This window comes from Macrobrachium nipponense, chromosome 5 (genome assembly GCF_015104395.2).
Source record: "Macrobrachium nipponense isolate FS-2020 chromosome 5, ASM1510439v2, whole genome shotgun sequence".
Lineage (NCBI taxonomy): Eukaryota > Metazoa > Arthropoda > Malacostraca > Decapoda > Palaemonidae > Macrobrachium > Macrobrachium nipponense.
In genome coordinates, this window is record NC_061107.1 from 62,673,566 (window position 1) to 62,701,548 (window position 27,983).

At 39.3% G+C, this 27,983-nt stretch overlaps 1 protein-coding gene across 1 annotated transcript in view; it reads left to right on the plus strand.

Moving 5' to 3' along the window:
• Positions 1 to 25,694, plus strand: part of LOC135215380 (josephin-1-like) — a 315,685-nt gene extending 289,991 nt beyond the window's left edge. Inside the window, exon 5 of the mRNA XM_064249959.1 lies at positions 20,376 to 25,694. Within this exon, the coding sequence (XP_064106029.1) occupies positions 20,376 to 20,675 (300 nt within the window). The 3' untranslated portion in view covers positions 20,676 to 25,694. The remainder of the gene's footprint in view (positions 1 to 20,375) is intronic.
• The last annotated feature ends 2,289 nt before the right edge of the window (positions 25,695 to 27,983 follow it).

Here is a 27,983-nt window from a genome sequence, read left to right on the forward strand (position 1 = left end):
CTGAGCCGGTGGCTCAGTGCGATCGCCTGGCCCACCGTGAACGTGATATGACCACGTGGACGGTAGGTCCGACGAAGAGGTAGCCTAGGCTACTCTAACTGTCTCGACATGCTACACTAAAATTACAAAATAAAATTATAATATAAAAGAAAAGAAGGGAATCATAGAAAAAGAGAAAGGAACGTCCTAGAGAGGCTAGGAAACCGACCCTGGAGGGAGGGCGCCTAACCACTCGGGAGCTGGGCTCTGCCGGTACGTCGGAACGGAGGGCATTGCCAGGGTGGTAGGACTAGGAGAAAAGGACACGAGTCCTACATGCCTAACAGACCTAGACAAAGGCACATGCATGCATGAACACTGGGCTAAGGTAAAAAGGCATGAGCTCAATCGAGCTGGATTCCCTGAATAGTACAAAATAAGCAATATAGTAGCAGAATCTTGCACGTCACGAAGGCATATAATAAAAAACTGCATAGGACAGTTACTACGGTATGGGAGACCGCAGGAACTGAAAAGGAATCACACGAGGCGAACCGGGTAGGTGAGCCTGTAGCCATGCGGTGGAGGCACCGTTATAAAACCTAAATAAAGGTAATAAAACGGGTCCTAAATGGCTAAAATTACGTGAAACACTTAGTCAGTACATAACTTAGTTGCAGCAATACCTTGAAGCTCCATCGTGATGGTAAATCCAAAGTGAAAGCGAAAAAACACACAGCAAATAAAAACACGTGCGTGTAAGATCTGCTAACAGAAAAGGATGGCCGCTAGAGGCGCTGATGTTAGCGTGGGAGTGTTGGTAGTAGTAGTTGCTGACATGGGCTGTGTATCAGCTCTCTCTAGCAGGGGGATTTTGTGAAGGAGATATCTAAATGACAAGAGGCCCGTGGTAGTGGCTTCACTCGCCCCAGAAACCGTACCGACACCCTCTTTTTATTTAGGGTGAGCGAGTCAGAGTACTCTGACATTCCATTTTGGTTTTTCTCTGGTAATGTTAGCAATTTTTACCTTAGAAATATGAACTAAAAGGATATTTCACAAAGCGACATGGGCTTGGCCCAGAAATTATAGTTTGGTTTGTTTGAGGGTATGATTTTTATTAGTATTATGTAAGGGAATGCTAGTATTGTCCTTTGGAAAGTGTAAAGAATGATTGATTCATTATTGTCCAAATGTTGGTTGCATGATTGGGACTGATCATAATTATGTATTTCTACCTGTGATGATGTTAATACAATGTCTTTTTTAAAATGTTTTTCTGCTGTAGCTGGAGTTTCTTTAAATTGAATGTGGTTTTCAGTACGTATTCAATTTTTTCCCTTAGGTGGGATTCGTTCCGGTATTCTTTTCTTGTCAGTTCGGTTATTAGTTATTAGTATTTGATTCTTCTTCCATTGGAAATTTGTTTTCATGGATATCTGAATCTGTAATGTTAGTAGTTGTATTGGTGGATATAATTAGTTTCCACGTTTATCTATCTTGTTTGTTATTGTGCTGATTAATGTTTTGTTTATTTGTTACATTTGAGAAAGTGGGGCGTTTGGATGGATTATCAACTCTTCATGCTTTTAACTTTTAGCTTCCTTGACAAACATTCCTGTTCTATTTAAGTATTAATACCTGAGGCTCTGTGTTGTATTGGTTATTACGGCATTTTTTGTGAGTGTCTATACTTTGAGCGCTGTATAGTAAATTGTAGTGGTTTTGGAATAAATGGATGAACTTCTGTATTTTGCCCGAGAATTTTGATTTTAAATGGGAGGTCTTGGCTTGTAAATTTTATTTTGGCAATATTGATATTTTTATTCTTGTCTTTCACACTTGGAGTTGAGTATATTTCTAGATTGTGAATATTATGATGTCTCAATTTTAAAGAGTCTAGAGTAGTTGTTTTGAAGGAAGTTCTTGTATGTTGTTGGGTAGGATGACTGCACCCTGTACATAATTCAGTGTTTCGTGGTTTGTAGTTGTCATTTTTATATTTATTTCTGTTATACTTAAAAAGGCAGTGGACTGCTTTTTGTTGGTTACTTGGATTGGCCATTCATTATCTTTGATCTGTCCACATTCCATGTCCTGTGTTGGATATATAGGGTAAATCACCACGGCAGGCCAAACAGGCCACCTACAATCAACGCTTTCCACCCTCCGAAAAAGTACATTATAACGCGCCCTGACACCGGAGATGGGCATCAGTCGCGACTTGTTGTTGGTGAGAAACGGAGCTAAAGACCTCTACTCTCCTTTCGAAGTAAGTATTTTCTCCAAAGTTAGAAATTAAGGCCAAATTTTAAGATTTAAACAGAGGGTAGTGAAAAAGGGTGGCTATGGCAGTGGAAATCTCACCAAAACGCTTTAGAAATTTTTACTTACAACTAAAAATGTTTCGAAGATTGACGCCATCTTGATGTTTACGGAGTCGCTTGTGTCAACAAACTTCCCATTTCCTGTGCTAAATCTGCACACCACTTGTACCCATAGACGCTGGGGCACTTTCATCACAACAATCGTAAACCAACCTCTTACCAGCACTTATTCAAGGGGACTACGGCATTCTTTGCGGCGTTTTGCGCTCTTCAATTGTTTATCAGTGTTGTCAATTGGTATGTGTTTACCCTCCAAACTAGGTATAAGACTTACACAAAACCGGGGAAATAAGTGAAATTAGCATATCTATTTGTATTATATATACGTACATATTACAGCAATTTTATCATTACTGCATTACTATGACAACTAGAATTCATCGAAACAGTTTGTAAATGCATCGGCGTATGTGTAACGTTCAACTAGATTGGCAACGATGAGTCATTTTTCCTCACGTCGTCTGCTCGTAAGTATACATCCGAAACATTTGTAATTTTTGGGGGTTAATTTGGTTGCAAAAAAGGGATAATAGACATGAATTAAATAAACATTTTGAAGTAAAGTTAAACTAAATATTGAGTAAAGTAAACAATTAAGGGAATAAAGCTTTGCATCTCATAATCAGTGTTGTCGTCTGCTGCTCGTAACTGTGTTTGCGGAGTGAGTGCTTAGGAACCAGGAACCACAGCGTGGTTCAAGTGCACTGTGGAGTGAATTAAGACCAAAATGTGTATAATTACAATCAAATAAGCACTGTGGAGTTTCAGTTGTGATGGCAGTAAGGATAAAAACCACCGATTACAAGGTAAGAATGAATTCAGTTCCAACCATAACCCCGGGAATAACAAGTTTCATACTTTCACTAATATAGGCAACAAAATGTTGTTTTATTGTGCTGATTACAACTGCAATCTTGAGTAAGATCAATAAACGTTACATATATACGCTAACATTGTTCAAATGAGTGCTGGGAAGGCTGGGGAAAGATGGTGGCCGTCACTGATGAGAACCTTCCATGCAAAACGTAGCCGCCATATTGGATTTCAAAACTGCCTTGAAAACATATTTTACGAAGAGCTCACATGCTTATTTTAGTTCGTTATGGGGCTTTCATATATCACATTATGTTGAACGAAACTTCAGTCTTTAAATGGTATGCTTAGAGTTGCAATTGTATTCTTGTTTCACCAATTAAATATCGAGTGAATAAGACCCGTCCACCGTGATGAGGGTTGGCCTGCCGTGGTGTTCTACCCTATTGAGTAATTTGTTTTCTAGTACGTATAGCTAGCTGTTGGAATTTTGTTGTCCGTTTTGAGGACTAGAAATCTTGACCAGTTATCTTATCCAAAGAGGTCATCAAAAAGGGATTTTGACGTAAGGAAAAATCTATTTCTGGGCGATTGGTTCGTGTCGCCAGCGAAATATCCTTTAATCCATTATTTCTAAGGTAAATGTACTAACACATACCAGAGAATAAATAAAATAAAGAAAAGGTCAGTACTACTGACTCGCTCACCCTCCAAGAGGGTGTCGGTATGAACACTATGGCGAGTGAGACCACTACCCACGAACCACTTGCCAATAGAAATCTCCTACTACAAAACCCCCACCTAGAGGGGAGCCGACCCACAGAGTGGGCAGCAACTACTACTACTCCATCCCATGCTGCCGACTGCTGCGCCTCTGGTGGCCATCCTGAAGTTAGCAGACAATCCTGAAGTTAGCAGAACCAATCGCCCAGAAATAGATTTTTCCTTACGTCAAAATCCCTTTTCTGGGCTCAGTTCGTGTCTGCTACGCGAAATCGGTACCAGAGAAATAGCACAAGATTGTAAAGAAACAAATAAAACACATAAAAAAGGTCTCAATAAAACATAAAATAAAATAAAGAAATATAATTGCTAAGAAATATACATATACACAATGATACAGAATAGAAATATTACTTAAAATTAACTTAAAGTTAATAATATTCCTTAAAATTAACTTAAATTTAACAAAATATGTACAGGGCTTACATGGAATATATGTTGAGCTTAACATCTGTGGATAAGTTAATATGTACAAAGTAATTAAAGCAATTATAATAATAAATTGAATTAGAACAAACTTCGATAATAATATAATAAAGAAATGTATATGACTTAGTATACAAAACCCGTAACCATTGTAAATAAGATGTGTCACCCTAGACATAAAAATAAAGGGGACCACATCATAGAGATCATTATATACAATCAATTGTGAGTGACCCTAGCAAAAAAATAAGGGGCACCCACTGTACCATCATAAGAGCAGCTAAGACTCAAGGTAAACGTAGATGAACATGGTAGGTATAGACAAACTGTTGGGTGAGATAGGTAGAAAGGAGAACTGGATCTTCTACTAAAGATTAAGCAGAGTCGGGGGAAACTATGTTACCCGCCGCAACTGCTGAAAATTTCAGAGCTTCCAAGGACTTTAAGTAATGACGCTTAAATACTGTCGGCGATTTCCATCCAGTATACTTCTTTAAATCATCGAAATTCATGTGTTGGAAATAGTTAATTGAGGTGGCAACTGCCCTGACATCATGTGCTTTAGGGAAGGAATCAGGGTTGGCTTGCTTAATAAAGTACAGGATCTGTTGCCTGATACCTTTAGTAGATAAAGTAACCACCACCTTTTTCTCTCATAAAGAGAGGACCCGAAGAGGATGAGGATGTCCTGGACAGAAAGGCTCGTAAGGTCGATACTGGACAAAGAGAAACATCTTGTGGAAGGGGTACAACCTTCCACGGTTCCCACCTCATCAAAGGATCCTCATTCTTTGCTATAAAACTACGTTCCGGAGAAAGTAGAACTTCCCCTGTGGGAAGAATTCTATATGATTCGGATCTCTGGATAACGCCGACAGTTCTGAAATTCTAGCTCCTGAAGCCAAGCTTAATAAAAACATAGAGTTTTTCTTAAGAGCATTATAAATGAACATGTCGTATTATCTGTTTCTGAAGCCAGCTTTAGAACATCATTTAAGAACCACGACACTGACGTAGGCCTCACTGAAGGTCTAAGTCTAGCACAAGCCTTGGGAATAGACGAGAAGTAAGAGTCTGTCAAGTCTATGCTGAACCCGAGTTGCAAAATCTTTTTCAATGCCGACTTGTTTGTCGTAATAGTGCTAGCTGCTAAGCCTTTTTCAAATAAAGATCTGAAAAAGGATATAGCTGAATTGATTGTCATGATTCTAATATCTGATTCTCTCAGGAAGGTTGCCAACTTTTTGACTGCAGCATCATACTGTCTCAAAGTTGAATCTCTTATCAGATTCCAAGAAAGAATATTTCGAGGATCAATATTCGCGTCTCTTTAGCCGCAAACTTCATGAAGTCCATAAAGTTAGGGTTTTGAGAATTCCTGAGGAAGCGAACACAGTCTTCGTTTGTACTAACTGGGAGAGCCTGGGATTGGGAATTCGAAGAGGACGAAGACCCAGTTCCAGAATGAGAGGGTACCAATTGCTCTTCGGCCAGTCTGGGGCTACTAGAGCTACTTGACCCTTGAACGTCCTGAGTTTGTTCAGTACCTTCAGGAGAGATTCACTGGAGGAAAGACATAAATCTTCTCCCAGTTGTTCCAGTCTATGGACAGGGCGTCCGTGGCATAGGCCAGAGGGTCCAGGTTGGGGGCACATAACATGGGAGTTTGTGGTTCGCTTGGGATGCGAATAGATCCACTTGTAGACCTGGAACCCTCCGGAGAAATCCATTGGAACGAACTGTTGTCCAGTGACCATTCCGACTCCAGAGGAACTGATCGGGATAGAGCATGCTGCTATTGACGTTTCTCACTCCAGCTATATGGGTGGAGGAGAGGTGCCAACTGAACTTGTCCGCCAGGGAGAAGATGGCTACCATGGACATGATTCAGATGTCGTGACTTGGAGCCTCCCCTGTTTACACAATGGACTACCACTGCGCTGTCTAAAACTAGCTTTATGTGGGAGTTCTTTGGCGGACGTAACCTTTTAGAGTCAAGAACACTGCCATTGCTTCTAGTACATTTATGTGAAGCTGGCGGAACTGGGGTGACCAGGTTCCTTGAACCTTCTTGAACTGAGAATATCCTCCCCAGCCGCTTAATGAAGCATCCGTGTGGATGGTAATCCCCGGAGGAGGAAACTGAAGGGGTACTGATATTGACAGGTTCTTGACTTTTGCCCAAGGGCGTAGACGATTCCGCAGAATCTGTGGGACTGATGATAACTTGTCCCTGGACTGACATTTGCTCGTGAGCGCCAGATTCTGGTTAGGTCTTTCAGTTTGGCTTTCATTAAGATGTTTGTCACTGATGCAAATTGGAGTGAACCCAGGATTCTTTCCTGGCTTCTCCTTGAAGCGTTTTGTTTGTGTCCTAGAAATTGCTTTACTGACTTCGCTATTTCTTTTCTCTTGGCTGATGGAATCGGCAGAGTATGGGAGGATAGATTCCATTGAATGCCCAGCCACTGAAAGTTTGACTCCGGAGTGAGTCTTGATTTTGTCCTGTTTATCTTGAACCCTAGATATTCCAGGAACTGGATTACTTTCAGTGTGGCTTTGCGACATTCCTCGACTGTTGGAGCCCAAATTAACCAATCGTCGAGATACGCTACTACCATGATCCCCTGCGCCTTAGTTTGTTGGACGACCACTTCCGCCAACTTCGTGAACACCCTGGGTGCCATGTTCAGACCGAAGGGAACTACCTTGAAGGAGAATGCTTGATCTCCTATCTGAAGCCCAGATAAGGGCGAAAGTGTCTTGCAATAGGGATATGATAGTATTGCGTCTGTAAGATCGATAGAGGTGGTGACGGCCCCACGGGGAAGTAAGGTCCGCACCTGCGAGATGGTGAGCATTTTGAACTTGTCGCAGCGAATGGCCCAAGTTTAAACGGGATAAGTCTAAGATTACCCTCTTTTTTGTGAGCCTTTCTTTGGAACGCTGAACAGCGCCCTTGAAATTTTTAATCTGTTGACTCTCGCTATTGGGCTCCTTCTGAAGGAGGTCCTCCGCATACTCCGTCAATTCTTTTGATGGAAGTTGAAGGAAAGGTCTGGGTGGGGGCGGATTCGCAACCAACTCCCAACCCAGGCCTTTCGACACAATACTTTGTGCCCATTTGCTGAATCCCCACCGGTGCCGGAAGAGAAACAGCCTCCCTCCATAACCCTGAAGTTCTCATTGCTGCTGGTAACCTCCGCGACCTCCCTGGAAGTGTTTTCCCCTTTTCCCCTATTAAGGGACCTTCCTGATCCTCTTGACGAAAGGATCGCTTACTCTGCCTCCCCTACCCAGCCTCTGCCTCCCTACCCGAGCGTCATACTGCTGAAAGGCCTGGCCTTCGAACACTTGGTTGAAGGCTGGGGAGACAGCGTAAGAGGTTGGAAGGTTGAGGCTGGGGGGGAAATCACGTAGATAGGCTGTGATTGAGCCTTGGAGGTAGAGGGTTGGGCCGCCTGCACCAACGGAACAGCCGAAACAGGCTGGGCGAAGCGTTGTTGTTGTTTCTTTTTGGTAAGGCTGGAAACGTCTGGGTTTCCTCTGAGCCTTACCCCTTGCTGCCTGGTCTTGGCGTCTCTTTGCAGTGAGACCCCAACGATCCTTAAGCTTTGGTTAAGCTTGTAGCTTCCGCCTGGACCTCCTTTACCATTGCATCGGGGAAGAGGTCTGCTCCCCAGATGTTTGATGAAAGCAACTTACTCGTTCATGCCGAATAGTTTGCTTCCTGGAGGACATGCTTACCGACAGTTCGTTCTGGCTGTGGCGAACTCAAACATGTCAGACTGAACCGTTTGTGTCAGTGACTTGGTGAGAAGCTTAAAGAGTGGCTCGGAACCGTAAGAAATGGTAGCCACTTATTCCGTCATGGCCATGGTGTTAATAGACCCTGGCTAGCCTAGTCTTGGCCTCAAACTCCGCCTGATGAGGCTGTCCGGAAGTCTAGGCAGCTTCTCACCAAACTGATCCATAGCACAGTCCTGGTTTGAGTTTGCCCGCCGAAAAAGTGTTGGGCAGATCTTCCCACAATTCTCCGAGTGAGGGAAGCACAAGGAGATGTGGGGTCTGCTTCCTTTAGCTGTGGTAACGACTCCCCTTCTGGGCCGCTGGGATAGTGCCGTATGGTCACGTGAGTAGAGGACTGTCTCTTTAGGGACCTTGTCATCTCTAGTCATGGCTGCGTCAGTGAGTCTGGCGTAGCCAATGAACGGTGGCTGTAGACCCTCCGGGTAGAACTCGAAGTCCTCAATCCTTCGAGTACCACACTCCGGAATTGAAATAAGCCGTCCTGGAAGGGGGGGGCGTATGACGCCACCCTCCAGGGGTTTATTCATAGAGAACGGAGGCAGAGAGTCATGAGGTGGAAGCTGAGCCATACCTGTGCCGAAAGGTGGGGGAGTAGCTAGAGGAGCCTGGCTAAGTTCGGCGATGATGTTATCCTGGGAGGTGATCCTGTCGGACAACCGGGAGAACATCTGCCCTAACTATACGTTTTTTGAGAGAACCGACCAAATCCCCCATGTGTTGCAACAGACCAGCATTGGGATCCAAAGCCGGAGCTGCTGCGAGGTGGTTGGGTAACTCTGAACAGGTACCAAGGGGAGAGGAGAAACGGCTGACTCCGCCGGAGTATGTGGTCTCTCCTTGGAAGACCTGCTCCTTGAGGATTTGGAGCCGGACCCAGAAGCTCTAGACCTCTCTGCTCCGGGGTTCGTAGCCGGAGACTTGCGAGATGTTGACGCCGACGAAGTCTTTTTGGACGACGACGACGTCTTGCTTAGGGTTTTCACAACCGTCTGTCCCTTGACCTTAGGTCTTACGGAAGCATCAGGAGAAGTATAAAGGAGCTCAGCTCCTGTAAAGCCTTGGAAGGAAGCTGGAGAGTTAGCAGGAGTAGAAGACCCAGTGGCGCCCAAGGGAAGCCCTTGGGCGTCCAACGTACCTACCTCGACCAACAGGTCGTCAACACCTACCATTGGTTCAATATTCAGATCAAGTGTCGCGACTTCCGACGAGATATCTTGGCCTGGTTCACTCAACGAAAGCGGCGAGCTGTTGCTGAATCGCCGCCCCATAGTTGGGGCTGCCTGGGTCGACGTAACCCGTTGACTTGCCGCCGGGGAAGATTAGGACAGCCAACCTCTTCTCCAGAATGTAGGGCTGTCCCTTGGCGGCGTTCTTGCCAAAACCGCCGACCCAAGCCCTCAGGGTTGCCAGGGCGGTGTCTCTAACGGCGGGAGCCTGGAAGAGAGGGTATTTGTTAGTTTTAAGTTTAAACTTAAGTAATAGGCTTAGTCTAAAAACATAGGGGATGCGAGATCCCATATAAAACAAGCTTAAGTTAAAATAAGAGATTAAAATTAAACTTAAGAACTATAACCTTGTAGGGATTAGCGAACGAAGTTGGGAATACTTACCCCGTCCAAGAGCTGGCTCACCAGATCGTAGCAAATGGTGCAGGTCTCGTGGAACCAGACTTGTAGATTCCCGTGCGGAGTCGCGCATGGAGCATGGGATCTGCAGACTTCATGCCCACAGGGGTCCTGGAGCATGGCATTGCATCCTGGATGCTCACAGTTGGTGGTCTGTAAGTGAAAAGATACTGAGCATCGTAAAAGATATCACTTACAGGCTAGAGGCTAAAAGAACTCCGCGTCATGCCGGAGCGCAAAAAAATTTTGGGCATAACCCCTCCCTTACCGCCTGAATAGGCTAGAACCCCGGAGAGATCCGGTGTGATAACGTAGGTAACGGAGGGATTTGGCTTAAGGTAGCTTAAATTAAACTTACTATAGTTTAAATTAAATACTAAACACTTAAACCTAAAGCCCTAGAACGTACCGGAATAAATCCGGTGCGCGGCGGTGTTCGTGTCGCGATATCAGCGAGACGGGGTGGTTAGGAAAGACCAACTGTACGCCTGCAGTCCGCCCGCAAGGGTGAACTAGCACCTTTCCACGTGGATGCCGGAGCTCCGTAAATTAAAGAGCACCAGTAAGCCGGGAAAGAGCGAGAGGGCGAAACAGACTCGAGCTAGCAACGGAGCGACGGAGTAACGACGGAGGGGGGAAGGCCAGTCCCCCCCCCTTAGTCATCCGAGCGCGCCGTGAAGCCAGAGAACGGTCAGGTCCAGTCCTGGGTCTGTCCAGCCCCCCCTACTCCCTCCGCCTAGGGAGAGAGGGAGGCAGGCACGGGTATGTGGAGCGAGCGAGGACAGACCAACCCCCCCCCCCGGCCCTATGGAAGAGCGGGAGGAGGGTAAGGTGACTGGACAGGCGCCTGGCTGCTCCGTGATCACATAGTGACCACGGAGCGGTAATATGCGAATACAATGAAACAACATAGCCTAGGATAAAGCAACCAACTAATCAGTGAGATGCTATACAGAAGCAACCGAACTGAAGAGCGGAAGCAATAATGGTGGATACCAAGGTAATACATAACCTAGGCTACGTGAAATGCCAGACGCCGTAGGCTAACCTAAAATATAAAATAACAAAAAATCACTTAACGTAAAGAAAGAAAATAAATCAGTAGGAGAAAAAATCCAGGAGTGTACGACTAACCCGAAAGAAAGTCTACCACTCAAAGCTAGCCGGGGCCGATACTAAGAGCTGTGGCTAGGGTCTGGATGGAAGATGCCTACGCAAGGTAAAGAAGACATGCATGCATGACATAAACCCAGTAGGCTGGACCCCTAACATAAAATAGATAACTAACAATAGAGCGTAAGGAAATAAGGGAAGGTTCTAGGTATGGAAGACCAAGAACGAACCCGCCACGAGGCAGAACCATGCTGCCATGCTTCCGACCAAGAGCCCGTATTTATACCTTAAAAACGGCAAATACTGACTCAAGGACGGAAAAAACCCAATAGCAATAACAACTGATTACTTAACTTAGCTGCTGCGATGGCTGCACGCTCCATAACTAGTAAATCCAAGATAGGGGCACAAAAAACACAGAGCAAAAAAGGGCACGTGTGTACGCGGTGCGCTAACTGAAAAGGATGGCCACCAGAGGCGCAGCAGTCGGCAGCATGGGATGAAGTGGTAGTAGTTGCTGCCCACTCTGTGGGTCGGCTCCCCTCTAGTGGGGGTTTTGTAGTAGGAGATTTCTATTGGCAAGTGGTTCGTGGTAGTGGTCTCACTCGCCATAGTGTTCATACCGACACCCTCTTGGAGGGTGAGCGAGTCAATAGTACTGACCTTTTGTTTATTTTATTTTATTTATTCTCTGGTATGTGTTAGTACATTTACCTTAGAAATAATGGATTAAAGGATATTTCGCGCAGCGACACGAACTGAGCCCAGAAATGTACCAATGTGGGATTCAGTTGGTAATTTATATTTCTTTTCAGTCCTTGTTTCACATATGCTGCTTGTCTATTAGGATTATGTTTTTCTGTATTGGTGGGAGGATTGCTTGTCTCTAATTCAGAATTAGTATTATTATATATATGGTTCCATAGTTATGATATTGGAGTTTACTAATTGATTTTTGTTTCTTTCTTTTAGAGTTTCTGTGTACTTTTTTTGGTGTTCTGGATGTATTTTACTTGGAACAGGGTATTCCTTTGTAGTATTTTCAGTGTTTGAGACTGTACCAAGGAGATTCGGGATTGACGTGCCAATAGTCATCAACTTCAAGTTCACTAATCATAAAAATATTTAAAAAAAAAAAATCTTGAAAAGATATCATTGGCTTTTCATGAGGTTAAATCTTCTACCAATGGCACAAGTGAGAAATGACTCCCAAATGTCTGCATCCCTACCCTACCCCAAAAGGGGATGGCATAACATGATTAGTATGGGCCAAGTGTAAGCAAAACCCGCTTGCTAGGTCTAAGAGTATTACGATAATACAGTTATCCCAATCCTAATCATATTATGGGCAAACTGGACAGAATGCTGAGAGTTCTATTTCTAGAACCAGCCACCCCCAGGAATCTGTGGTTCAGTTCCACAAAATAGTTCCGCCTGAAAAAAACAGGTCCGAACATTGTCAGGTAGATGATGGATCTACCACAGTTCTCACTATTTAGCTTCAGATTTAACTTCACGTTAAGCCATATATTTTCTTTTATATTAGATTTGGAAAATTTTGACAAAAATATATAGTTATATGGGACTCTTAGGTTCAAACCTAGGAAGAAATTCCTGAGGTTTGAGAGCCCTCTCACCACATCAAGGTGGTCCCAAAATGAGGGGGAATCATTTGCGGTGCTTGGTTAAGAATCCGACAGTGACCATGTCTTGAGAATGGCTTGGCTTTTTTCCTGAAGGATCTGATCAAGGAATCCCATAAGCAGGTTGGAGAGGATGGCCTTAATTTAGTGAGAGTTAAAGCTCAAGACATCAAATCAGTAGCCACATCATGGTCTTGTAGACATAATTTGTCTATTGCATCCATTTTACAGGCTACACATGGGAAGTGTTTATGTCTTTGTAACACATTATTTGAAGTATGTGGAAGTGGTTTATGGCAAGTGCAGTGCATTAGGGCTGTTATCTGTGGCTGGCAGGGTGTTAGGGGAGGAAGCGTATGAAGCTTCCCTTCCTAACTGTATTTTTGCCTTGATACCAGGTGTTGGTGTGTATTGTATAATCTGGTCTTGTTTAGTCAGCTACATGCCCAGGGCAGGGGCAACTGACTAGTTGCATGCTTAGTAGTCACCAATTTCATACCTTGCTACAAAACCCACTGTTGTAGAGGTGATTCTGGCCAATTAGCCACACCCTGCATGGATAAGATGAGTGCTGACCAGAGGCAGTACCTTCCTGTAGCAGCTCTCTATCAGGTGAAGAACAACAAGCATTGGTTCATTGCATTTATTTTCTACTTCTCTGTTCATTATCAGTAATAATGTGTGAGGCATAATTAACTATATCCCACCTCTGGGTCAATTTTGGGTTTAGCCATGTAATTAGGTAGTCCCCGGCTTATGGCGGGTTCAGCTTACAACGTTCCGAGGTTACTACACTTTTCAATTAAATTCATCAGAAATTATTTCCAGGTTTACGACACATGTTCCAGGGTTACGAAGCTTACAATGCTGATCTGATGGAAGAAATATTATTCCAAAAATACAAATTAATCAATGTTTTAAGTTTTTTATGGAAAATGCATTAAAATGCAGTTAACAAAGTTTTCCGGCTTACGATGATTTTCGGTTTATGACATGTCTCAAGAACGGAACACCATCGTAAACCGGGGACTGCCTGTACTTGGTAAGTTACCTAAATATAAAAATGACATATTTAGGATAAAATAATGTTTTTACTACATATATACTTACCAAGTAATTACGAGTCAGAGCCCTCCCTCCTTCCCGCAAATGGGAATGGGCGAAAACACTTGACTACTTTCTGAAGGTGTTCCTCTCTTACCCTGGAAGTGTGCGGGGCAATACCTACACCAACAATGTAACTAGTGCTACCAAAATTGTCACATTTTAATCTGCTGGCAAGGGTGAAACTGTAAGCAATGTAATTACTTGGTAAGTATATGTATATAATATAAAACATTATTTTATTATAAAAATGTCATTTTTATGGAGTTTTTAGTCATCAGTATTTTCTGAATATTATGTCATTATTTTATTTTATTTTATTTAAGTCTTGTTTTCATTTTTCCCTTTCCATATAGTGGAACCTTGGTTTTTGTACATAATCCGTTCCAGAACCTCCCACGTAGTCTGGAACGTATGAAAACTGAAATAGTAATTCCCACAAGGAATAATGTAAATACAATTAATGTATTTAACATCACTCTAACCTTAATGGAAGACTCTTGTTAGGTATGGAAAATGAAGAGAAGGTCAGGAGGAGGAGGAGGAGGAGGAGGAGAGGTTATTGTTTGGAAGGAGAATCCCCTTCAAAAGGATTTCAGGTATCAAGGACTTATATGGGATTACTTTTCATTTTTTACTGGTGTTATCTGGGGTTTATTTCCCCTCTGGTTTTTACTAGCACTAGGACCAGCTTGAGAGTCACTGGACCCCTGTCACACAACAAAACTGCCCAAAGATATTTGTTTTTGCCATCTTTTTAAGATTTACCTAAAATGGAACATGGTATTGCCATTAAAAATGTTGGAGACATGGATTACAACATCTTTGTTGGCATGATAATTTATCACAAAATCTTTTACATCACTCCACTTTGTAAACATGACCTTAATCACCAAAGTAGGCACATTATGTATGCCTATTTGCTTACTGAATTTTTCAAAGCAGCCTCTGCTGGCCTGAAATTCATGGGCAGCAGCTCTTATAGATATTGTCTTATTGTTATCAACATGCAATGCCCTCCAACACTTTGCTATGATTTCGTTCTTAAATTCTATAGTGTTTCTCGCCCCATGATGGCTTATTTAGCAGTTGTGTTCAAATAAAAAAGCACAAAAGCACAAAAAACAACTACCACAAAGCAGTGTGTGTCACGAGAGAACACAGGATGCTTTGTATGGCAGCTGGTATGGGGCTTAGTCATGCAGTGGACCCCAGAAGCAGCATTTCTGAATGTATGATATCCGAGGAAACGTACGAAACCCAAGAAAAAAATTTTGTCGTATGAAAGCCATGGCGTACGAAAACCGAGGTTACACTGTATAGTAATAGGTATTTTGATAACGCTCTCCATGTTGACAAGACTAATATCAAAGAAACACCTTTTAGCCTGGTCAGGTAGCTTTTTATTGTGTCGTAATGATAAACACTGTGACATATGATAGTGTATAATGCATTCATAAACAAGAGGTAATTTTCTCTCGTCTTCAGCAAGGCTGAGCCCAGTTTTTCCAGTGTCAAAATCTGGAAGTAGTAATGACTAATGTGCATGCATGCTAGCTATCTTGTTTGCAACCCAGCCTGTTAAAAGACCATGGGCCATTACTCTTCTAGTCCTCACAGTGTGAAGACTACAAGCCAGTGCTATTCAGCAAAGATTGTTTTAATTCATTATTTTCATCATGGAAATACTTAAACTTTATAAAGTTAAATGGTTATTTTTAAGCTACAGTTAAAAATTTTTAGTTTAAACTGTGGAACAAGTATTTATTTCTGGTATGAAAGCCAAAAACTGGCCTTTGTTTTGTGAGCACAAGGATGGTTCTTTCTTATGGCCTCATGTATGCTATTTGTGAAAAATGCAAAATTTTACAAAGTTGTAATTTTATCTAGGTTCTAGCTAATGAAATGTTCCAAAATTTATTATTAATTTAGATAATCCTTGCAGATAATGATGTCTACAATAGCCTAGAGCATACATGAGATTATAGCCTAACAGATTCAGTGAGAATAATTTTGACCACATAGTAGATTTAATTTGAAACCTATAACCTTTGATTACATATTCAAAAGGCATTTTAAATAACCTAGATTAAGTAGTAATCTAAGCTAAGGTAAGTAAAAACATGTTACATTATTTTATGATCCTAGGCAACAGCCAAGTTTTACACCAAGAACACTCGAATTTGATAAATAGGCTTCAGAATTAGTAACAGTAGTTGTCCATGAACTCAGAAAAGAAGGAATACAGTTACGTACTAGCTTACCTAGACTACTGCTAATCTGGGGATCCACAAGAAAAGAGTGCTTGGAAAACCTATGAGCAGTGGTCAACAGACTCCAGTCAAAAGGTTTTATAATAAGTTGGAAAAAATCCTGCCTCACACCCATCAGATGCCTTCAGTGGCTGGGACTGCATTGGGATACTCTTCAAGGCTAGTTGTCTCTTCCTAAAAAACTCAGAACAGAATAAGGAAAACCTCAAAAGGTTCCTGGCACAGCCCAGAGTTTCCAGATGGCAGTTAGACCATATGATGGGTCTGTTGCAGTATGCATCAGTAATAGATCCAATAATCAGATTACAATTGAAAAACAACAAATTTTGGGTATCACACACAAGAAAATAAATGCGAGACTGATTTCAGCAAAAGAATCAGAAAGTAGAGGAAATTTCGGCCTTGGACCCGGAAGGAATCTCTGGCGAAATAGGTCACCTTGACTCCTTCAACTCCTTTATCTGTAAGAGAGACAGTGCCTTGTTGACAGGTTGGGGATGTCATTAGGAGGATTGTTAGATGGCAGGGAGGTGGTCAGCTACTCTGAGGAATTTTCATATCGATTTCCTGGAGCTGATAGCTGTCTTTTTGTCTTTCAAAAAACTCAAACCTCCAGAAGAGACACATTCTCTTGGTTCTAGACAAAACAACTGCTGTATCCTGCATCAAGAAATTAGGATCATGCTCTGCTCTTCTCAATATGATAATGGTAGCCATCCTTTGAATGGCATAAGTAAAGAAGTGGCACCTGTCTGTAATTCACCTCACAGGGTCTCTCAGTGTAATAGCAGACTCTCTATCAAGGAAAACAATAGCCTCAGCAGAGTGGGCATTGGACAACCACTCTTTTCAGAAGATAGCCAACCTGCTTCCACAACTGGAAGTGGACCTGTTCGCCACATACGAGAATCACAAACTACCAGTATGTGTATGAGAATCACACTCCCAGTATATGTGTCCCCAAACTTGGACAGTCAAGCAACAGCATGAGATGCCTTCCTACAAGACTGGAAGGTTTTGAACAAACTCCTAACCTTCAAAGGAACGGCTTAGTTAACAGTCCCAAATTGGCCGAACATGCATTGGTTCCTATTACTTCATCAGTATTAGTGGGCGAAAAGATCAATTCCACTACTGTCCGCTGTCCTATCCCAGAAAGTAGGAGCAAAAGTTGTTTATGCAATCTCCTTTCTGAGGTGAGACCTTCACTTCTGGATTTTTTAGATATTTACTGTGAAAACTCCTCACCTAACATTGCTATGTACCTAGCGCATAAATTGCAGACATCATCTGTCCGGCAATACCAGTCTGCATGGAAGATATGGTTAGATTATATCCATACTGAGAGCCCAGTCGAGATTTCTATAGGAACACTTTTAGAGCCCAGTCGAGATTTCTGTAAAAACACTTAAATTTTTTATATACCTTTTTGAAGACAAATGTCTTGCGGTTACAACAGTCGTGGCATACTAGGCAGCATTAAAGGACACCTTGCTTTTTGGATTTTGGATTAAACCAGCATAGAACACTCCTGAAAGAGTTCCAATCACTTGGTCCCTGAATAGGGTACTGAGACTTTAATCTACCTTTCAGTTCAGCAGACCCAATACAACCGTAATTCACATACTACAAAAAGCGATCTTCCTGATTGCATTAGCATCAGGAGCTGGTATTAGTGAACTGGGCTCTCTTAGATGGAGAGGATATATCACACAAGCTGCTGATAATCAATTATTATTATCCCCTGGCCCATCATTCTTGACCAAGAATGAGGATCTTTTAAGAAGGAAATCTATTCTTGTTAGGAAACTCAATTTAGCAGAGAAAACATTTTGCTCATTTCAAGTTCTTAAGGTTAACCTAGAGGTCATGGCAAACATCCCAGAAAGTCTGATTCTCCTACACCCTAGCACTAATAAAGCACTCTCTCAACAAGAGCTAATAATTTTGGTATCCCTAATTAAAAAGGCAGACCCACACTCCTTTCCTAAGTTGCATGATATGTATTTATTAGGGAAGTAAGTACGTTGTTGGCCTTCTAGTTCCTCGCTGGATGAGTGGTTTTCACGCTTGGCTGCCAATTCGGTGGTCTGAAGCTCGAATCCCGTCTCGGCCAACGCGGAATCGGAGGAGAGCTTAAGCCTTTCGTCACCTGTCAATTTCTTTTTAAAATCTCCTTTGAGGGTAAAAACAGTGACTACGCTATCGAAAAACAGGTTTTGGGTAGTAAAACCTTATTTTTAGGTTGTCACTGTTGAGGCCTTAAACCCTCCCCCCCAGCTTTTCCCTACCAAAAAGCCCTGGGATTTGGGTAAGTGATCCTCCTACGTTCGTCAACAGAGTAGTAGTCCATGGTCTTTTAACTGACCCGGTCTTAAACAAGATGGCCAATGCGCATGCGCATTAGTCACTTATAGATTTTGACATGGGAAAAACTGGGTTCAGCCTCGCTGAAGATGAAAGAAAATGCCCTCTTGTCTTTGAGTCCATTATACTCCCATCACATGTCATAGTGTTTATCATTATGACACAATACCTGGTACAGTAAGACCAGGCTAAAAGATATATTTTTTATATTAGTCTAGACACCATGGAGAGCACTGGCACAACATGGAGGGTAACTCCATTGAGGACCCAACAGCAACTACCAGAAACATGTTTTTCCTACATCAAAGCCTGTTTTTTATTCTTGAAAATTCCGGTAGGAGTGTACCACTTAGAAGTACTACAGTGCACCTTTAGATTGCACTAAAAGGTTCTTTGTAACTTCCCCTTGGCTGCACTTGTAGTACTTTCTACTTGTAACTTTTCTTCCAGTGCTTTCAGCTTCTTACTTTGTCATTCAACTAGTTTGTTTTATTTTGCTGCAGTTTTCACCTTTCATTCAAGGACAAATTCTTTAGGTTAATCATGTGAGTTGAGAAATGTGACGGTGGTCGCGTTATCTAATTATATTAAGATAGTTGACTTTTTTTAGCTTACTCCTTAAGAAATTTTGTGCAAGTAAGAAATAATAATAATATCTTGTTGAAAAGGATTGCTGCTTCAGCTCTATTAATTTTATACAGAGTCTTCTCTGTTTTCCTTATCAGAGACTTTTCTGTGTTGCTCAAACAGCCAAGCAACGTGCCTAGGGGGATCTTCGAATCCGGTAGGGTTATTTCCAATATTCTTTATTACTATTCTTATTACAATCTACTCTCTCTCTCTCTCTCTCTCTCTCTCTCTCTCTCTCTCTCTCTCTCTCTCTCTCTCTCTCTCTCTCTCTCTCTCTCTCTCTCTCTGGACATTTCACCCAGATCTGCTAGGGCATTATCACACCAATGGTTGCTTTAGGACTGAATCTTGGTGGAGAGTCCCTCCCTATATATAGTGGTCATGCGAGCGCTCACAGGAGCTCTCGCAGGACCCATTGAGGGGTGTCCAGGTTTTCATTCGGTGGCAGCCAGGTGTTGCTCGAGCTGTGCCAATCTCCTCAGGCGGGTGCCCTCACTGGGAGCCGCGTTTTCATTGGCTACGACCGTGGTGACATCACTCCTGGTATTACCAGCATCTTCATCAATGTTGATCCCTTCCTGGGCTCTAGTGTTATCTTCTGGAGGGGGGTCCTGGGCCTTTCTCACACAGGTAGGCAGCAGGAAGGGTTCCTGTGTCTTATTCAGGATGGGTTTCTGTTCCAAGATGAATAAAGCCTCTAGGAGGCATAGGCGTCGCTGACTAGGGGCCCTTTCGATTATATCGTCTTCTCTCTCGACGTGCTGTTGGTGGGCGGTGAGGGCGTGGTGTTTGATGAGCAACGCCTGGCTGCCAGCCAATGAAAACCTGGACACCCCTCACTGGGTCCTGCGGGAGCACCTGTGAGCACTTGCATGACCACTATATATAGGGAAGGACTCTCCACCAAGATTCCGTCCTACAGCAACCATCACTGTGATAATGCCTTGGCAGATCTGGGTGAAACGCCGCAAGAGAGAGAGTAGATTGTAATGGGAATAGTAATAAAGAATATTGTAAATGACTTATTGGATTAGGCGATCCCCTTTGGTACATTGTTTGCCCGTTTGAGCAACACAGCAAAGTCTCTGATAAGGAAAATAGAGAAGACTATATAAAATTAATGGAGCTGAAGCAGCAATCCTTTTCAACAAAACATGTTTGAGAGAGGGTCTACTCCCAAAATAATATTAATATTAATAAAACTGCTCCAAATTCACATTTTAAATAACTTTGTTGAGTGGCTGACATTAAACCTTAAGAATTCACTTTGAGCAAATATGGAATGCACATTTACCAAAGATGGCATGATATATAGAGTTTTGAATTTAAGTTTTATTTTAGATTTAGTAGTGCTCTGTATTCAGAATAAGTGTAGGGGTAAATAGAATGAATGAGTAATTTTATTCAAATTTTTTCTTTTAGGAGCAAGAACTTACTAATTACCTTCGAGAAGAATTGAAAAATAAAGATAAAGAACTCTTCCTAGTTGTTACACAAGAAGTGGAACAATCTCGAGGTTGGTGTAGTGCAAATAGCATTGGTGCATTAGACCCAGAACTTAAAGAAAGTTCAAAGTGCTTATTGAATGGAGATGAATTACAAACAATTGAAGCATTTAACCCTCCTGGTTTCTCTTTCATAGACCAAGAACCCATTACTGTTGAGAATAATAGTGGTGGGGAAGAGCGAAGGAAAGTTGTTATTAATGAGGATTTGTTATAAGAATAGCAATAATCATTTATGAATATAGAATTTTTGAAGTAGATGTACAGCCATTACAGAGAGGCATACAATTAAAGAAAATTCCACTCACCTCTCAGGGCTTGGAAAAGAGAAAGTCATTAGGCCTACCTCACTGCCATAGGTTAGTTTCAGTTTTGCTATAACTAAAAAATTATGGAAAAAATTTTTATCAGTGATAGTACACTATTACATTCCTTTTTGTTTGTGCTGTAGATTGAGGCAACTTTGAAAGATATATTGTACTAATAGAAGAGAATTTATTATAGAAATATATTGATGCAAGTGCAGAGTATATCTGTTAATATTCTTCATTTATTCAAGAAATCTCTACAGGTCTGTTGTATCAACAGGTAAGAAAAATTTGCAGGACTGTGATACCGTAGTGTTACTTCTTGGTAGCCTATGAAAGAAGATACTTTACTACTTTTTGGCTCTGCAAGAAAATACTAAACACTGCAAATGTTATTTATGTATGGGGATACCATTATTTGTAGTTGGCTATCAAAAGCATCTTCCTTAAATGTATGCCTTCCAGTTTTCCTGGTATATATGAAAGCACCCTGATTGCCTTAACAAGTAGCATCTCATGGTGACACAGTGGAAGCTGTCATATTTTTTAGGATAATTTTGTTCCTTTGTGAAAAGTATCTTTACATATTTTCCTGATAATCAAAATAACGTCAGATTCAAGGTTTTAATAATCTTTTCTAATACAAGACATAATCTTTCTTACTTAATACAAACTGTATACTATGTACTGTATTTGCTAATAAATAAAATCCCAGAGTTTATTATATTGCATATGATCTTAAATAGCGTATTTGAATATGGGGATTGAATTCAAATATGAGGGTACCGTGTAGTATTATATTCTGTTGAGACCTAATACTTAATATAGACCAGAAGTATGTCAGAGTTCTGTTTGGATTTTGTACTTGACTGTACATGCAATGGAATTTCAACTGATTCATTTTGATATTCACTCAGATATGCCTTGGTCTTGTGATGGCTAGGTAGATTGCAAATGAATAAGAATTTGTTAACTTTTACTTTAATAATAGGGGTATAAAATTACATATAGCAGATAAATAACCTGTACAAGAATGGTGTTTTCATTTTCAGTTTGAATTTACATAGTTTTCAGGTGCTTTTCAACCATTTGCAGGTATATACATGGCCTTTTAAGTACAGTTTTTTTTTTTTTTTTGATGTTGGTTGTTTCTTATATACCTAGGATTGATTTTGGCATCACAGTGCTTTTATGAGCTATATTGCTTTGTTTGGTACGACCTGCACTAGCCTCCTACAGATAACGACTTAGTAATTTTCCACTGATATTAAACTGAGTGAGGATAAGTATAACTGTAGAGTTCTGATTGATCACAGTTCTAACAGCAAAGCACTTTCTAAAGTAGTTGTAGCATATGTTACATTTTAAAAAATAGTATATATTTATTTAAATTTAACATTTTCTGCTGAATATTATGAACAAGAAACACAATTTCTGCAGCTAAGATTTAAGAAACTGTATTATATGTGAATTAATTACTATTTTAGAAATTGAGTAAGTATTGTATAGAAATTTTTTTTTTGTTATAACTCATATTTTCTAATTAATGTTTACAATTTCAGTACATTTATAAAGTAGGCAATATAGTACATATACTGGAAACCTTGGGTTGTAGAATTGGTGCAACATTTGAGTGTATTCATATATTACAGTATAGTGCACTTTATATTATTGCTTTGTAGTTAAAAGATCATGGCTCAAGTTCCTACATGGGTTTTAAAAACGTCATGCTAAGTTTCTGTGGATTTGGGTTTTGGTTATTCTGATATATTTGTGTATATGTGTGCTGTATATGTATTGTATTGTGATGGCCTATGGTTTGGAATTTGTAGATGTGTCAAATTGTTTTGTTAGAGATGATTTTTTCAGTAATAGGTGAGATAGGGTAACAGTTATTGTTCCAGCCATATTATGTATTGCAGATAAGTATTGAACTTGGAGACGAATGATTCTTAGTCCTTCAGCTTACTGTCAGACACACTAAAGTAATTAACAGTGTATAGATGTGAAAAACTTGTAAACTGGTATTTATTTGTTAGTGGTTTGTAGTTGGCATTAATCATTGCCAGAATAAGAATGCCATGACTCAAATAGCTAATATACTGTTGTACCAATATCTACTTATAATAAATCAATAAAATATACATATGTGGGCAAAACCATGATAGCTCAAAGACTGTAAAATAAAAGCATAGAATATTCTTAACTGGGGTTAGAAAGAAATGCCAGAGTATTAATTTTATTTTATGTATCATGCTCGAGTAGCATCTCATATTTTCAGTAGGCTTCCCAATACATCATTACAAACTTGTATACATTATTTAGAAAATATGAGACATGTATTAGAAGGTGCTAGTTTTATGTGTAATAATATTGGTCAATTGTCTAATTGTATTTGTTATGGACCTGATTTGTGTGCAAAGTGTTTTGATGTTATATAGAAATTAACTTTTGCATTGCAAAAGTGTTATTAAGAAAATTTAAAGAGATAGGTACCAGTGTTCATTTAGGGCAGTGATTTTTAACATTTTCAGTCCCCGTACCCCTTGATATCTCAGAAAATTTTCTCATACCCCCATCCAGTATAAATATAATACAAACATATGAAAAGTATCAGATGTATTCAATTACTGAACAAAGGCACTTATTTTAAAATTTTAAATGAGGTATCAATTAGTAGGATACAGTGAATGCACATAAATGAGTAATACTAATAGTGCACACTAACACATTTTTAGTAGCTCTTTTGTTCTTGTTTCTCATCAGTGATGATGTTTGCAGCACCAACTTTAAATAAGTAATTGGGACAATTATAGTAAGATAAAAATTAGGAAATATGTTTTAGTTTCTCATGGTAAATATGCAGTACTATTGGCTATGATTTCTCATACCCCCAGGTTGAAGGTTTCATACCCCTTGGGGGTACTGGTACCCCAGATTAAGAGCCACTGAAATAATGAGAGTGACTTTTTAGAACTCATTAAGGCAGTATTTGCCAAGGTTGTGCATCTTGAGAAGGATAACAGTTTTTTATGCAGTGTTTATTGCCACAGAAATGGAAAGGCCAAGGTACAAGCTGGTGTCATAAAAAGATTTATTTACCTCTAATGTTAGGTGTTCATTGTAAGGCATTGCCTTGAAAATATCATTTTGAAAGTTAAGTGTAGTATAAATTTACGTTACTGAATTTGAAATGTACAAATACTCAGCACTCATAAAGGTGCAAAGTTCATTAAAAAAGAACTACTTTGAAGGGAGGTGTATACAAAATTTTGTTGAAGAGGAACATCTGTTTATTTGCCAGTTTAAAAGAAGACATGTTTATTTTATGATCTTTGTAATTAAATTGCACAAGTACAATATAATAGAATCCAGGATTGTGATGTGTAATTTTATTTAGGTAACTTTTTTTATATATATGATGGTGATATTTTATCTATATTCAACAAGATTTTTAGATATATTGTATTGAAAATGTAGAAGCTTTTGTTATAAAAAATCCAAATTTGAACCATGTACTTATATCAACATTAGGTTTCTCTTTGGAAAGAAGAGAATCATTATGGTGCTTCATTATCTTTCCATAACTTTGGAGTTCTTGTTTATGTTTTTATCATCCTTTTCAGTACGTACTTCTTAAGAATTTTTAAAGTTTATTCAATCTGTTTGCTTTAGTCTCTTAGCATAGCACAATAACTTGATGTTTCTTCTGGAAGATAGGATTAGCTTGTGTTCAATTAGCAACCAGATGTGGTATAGAGGTGATGAAAAAGAGTTGCAATAACAAAAAAAGATATTTGTCTACTAGTAGATTTGTTTTGTATGGAATCTAGTTTTTGTATGCCATTCATGGTCACTTTAATTGTAAATTCTTTAGTATCTGTAAAAGGTATGGTAAATCAACCAATATACAGTATTTCCTAATCTTTGTATGATTGAATTATTTTTGGAAGCATTTGTGTTCTTTGATGTCTGAATTTGAAAAATATTCAGTGCTGCAATATTCCCTATTTTATATAGTATTTCTGTGTGGTAAAAGCTAGTCTTAATATAGGTTCGGGATTCATTGTGTATTGGAATGTGCCATAAGTTACTGTACACATGCAACTTACTTAGCTTTTTATTATACATTGGTTGTACACAGTTTATTATATAATAATAATAATAATGCCATTTTTTCCATGTAGACAGCTTATAATCACACCAGATGAATTTACAATGATGTTTAGTAAATGCATAAGTCTGTGAAATGTTTGAAAAATAAACATGAGAAAATAACTTTTTGGAGAAAACTTTAAATAATCAAAGTATATTATAGCTACTCATAGACAGGGGTGCAGTGTCAATTTTATAGGTGCCGGAGCTCTTTAGGGCCTGACAAATGTCTGCCATTTCCTATACAGTTTATATGTATGTCACATTTCATGTTTGCATTCACTAATTACTTTTTAAATATATAAAAATCGAAATACTATCCAAGCCTAATGAAAAAGCAGAAAATGTTGTAATATTTATCAGCTTATAAGTAATGTCTTATTAATATTTTCTTGCTGTCATCAACAGGTTCTCACAAGCATCCATCCTTTCTTCATCTTTCCTTCTCTCACATCACACCATCTGCTTGCAGAGGTGCCAGAGCGGTGCTCCAGTGAGCTCTGGCAGCACTGTACCCCTGCTAATAGATTACTAATATTTTATTTTGAATACTGGAAGTCATATGGACTCAAGCAATTAAAATGTCTGGCTTTATAAAGTCTTGGATTTTAATTTTTTTTAGTATGCACAACATTAGAAGCACTTGTCATGCACGGATTGTAAGTCTGCATTTTAAGGATTTTTCAATACATAGGGAATTATCAAGAATATACTTAAAATGCTTAGGAGAAAACCAGTTGATACAATATTTTTTATTAAATATTAAAAAGTAATTCTTTTTCTTTACATATCCATTTATCAGTATAAGGCCATTATTGTAAATGCACACATGTAGGTCTTGTGCACCTTTTTTTACTTGATTAACATTCCAGTAAGTCATTTTTTCTTTGAGATTATTTAAAAAATTTTTATCTTTTGAGATTAATTAAAATTTTTTTACAATTCCGTTCTTTTAAATCATTTGTTAATGGGGTGCAATAATGAATAATTGTTGATTAGATTGTAAGGTTACAATTCTACCTCAATTTTCACAGGTAGTTCATTGTTTATATGCACACACACACACATACACACACACACATCACACTCACAACAACACACATCACACATTACAACATAATATTATATATATATATATTATATATATATATATATATATTTAATAGTAATAATATATTATATATGTATGTATGTATTGTTATATATGTATGTATATAATGTATATGCATATTATGTATATATGTATATAGTATATTATAATTATAATATATATAAATATACTATATATTAATATAATATACATATACATTATTACATATAAAATATATAATAAATATTATAAATAATATATATATACTATATATATATATATATTATATAATATTATATTATGTGTATATGTGTCATATGTATATATAATAATATATAATATATAATATATTATTATAACTATATTATATTATATATATTATATATATATTATACTATACATATATACATACATACATACACATTGTACATACATAAAAACACATTAACATAACAATATATATATAATTATTATAATATATAACTATATAAATATATATAATATATTATATAATAATAATATATTATATATTATAATAATGTTATGTAATGTGTGTTGTTGTGGAAACCCAAAATTGTGTGTGTGTTTGTTTTGTGTGTATGTGTTGTGTGTATGATAAACAATGAACTACCTGTGAAAATTGAGGTAGAATTGTAACCTTACAATCTAATCAACAATTATTCATTATGTGTGTGTATATATATATACACACACACACAGTTGGCGCAAAAAAAAAAAAAACAGAACGCCCACTACATTTGTAAATAAATCATAGCAATGATATAAAAAAAGAAAATAAAAGGGAAAATTTTAGTTCACTTATATTTTTTTCAATACTTAGACATTTCTCCATTATTTTTGAGTACAGCTTTTAACCTTCTTGGCATTGAATGTGCTAAATCTTTGAAATATTGTGCATCCATGTCTTCAAACCAAAATTTACAGATGGCATCCTTCAATTTGGGGAGGGACGTTTTTCTCATCTGCTAGTGCCTTCAGTTTCTGTTTCATGTATGCCCAGCAATTTTCAATTGGGTTTCTTTAAATCTGGTGAATTGCCTGGCCAGTCCAATTTCTGAATATTAAATTCCTTAAGAAGGTTTGTGACCTTGTGAAATCGGTGGCAAGGTGCTCCATCTTGCATAAATACACGCATGCCCAAAAGTTCCTTGTAAGGGACTAATTCATTTTTCAAGACATTTTCATAAATCTCTCTATTCATTGTCGTGCTCTCTGGGAGAAAATATAATCCCCCACTACCCCCATATCCGCTGAAACATCCCCATACCATCACATAAGCTGGATGTTTCACAGTCTTGACTGTGTATTTTGATGCATAGCGGTTAGATCCTTGGGGCCTCCTTACTTTTTTGCCAGCGCTACGAATAATGTGGAAGTTAGATTCATCGCTAAAAACTACCCTTTCCCAATCCTTTTCAGTCCACTTCAAATATTTTCTGCAAAAAGCCATCCTTTTTTTTTTTCATAGGCTTAGTGAGGAGTGGCTTCTTTACTGCAACACGACATGGGGAGACAAGGTCTTGGGAGACCAAGGTCTTTCTGCAATCGATGTTGCACAGTCCGTTCAGATACGTTCCTAAGCAGATCAGGGTTTTGAGACTTCAAAATTTTGGCTGGCATTGATGGATGTTCCATAACAATCCTTTTTAAAATGTTATCCGTTCTTTTTGTAGTTTTTTCGTGGCCCCTCCCTGAGCCTTTCTTCCGCTTCAGTGATGTATCAAGGTCTCCTGTCTTGGAGCGGTTGCACCACAATGTGGACGGTGCTTTTAGAGATTCCCAGCTCTCTTGCAATAGCTGACATTGACTTGCCAGTTTTCCATAGGGTCACAATTTCTGCTTTCTTAACCAAGGATAAGGAAGTTTTAGCCATAATTCATTAGCTAGCGCGCAAGAGCGCCAAATGTAGCGCGTGGACGGAAAAAAAAAAAAAAAAAGCGTGAATGGGGCA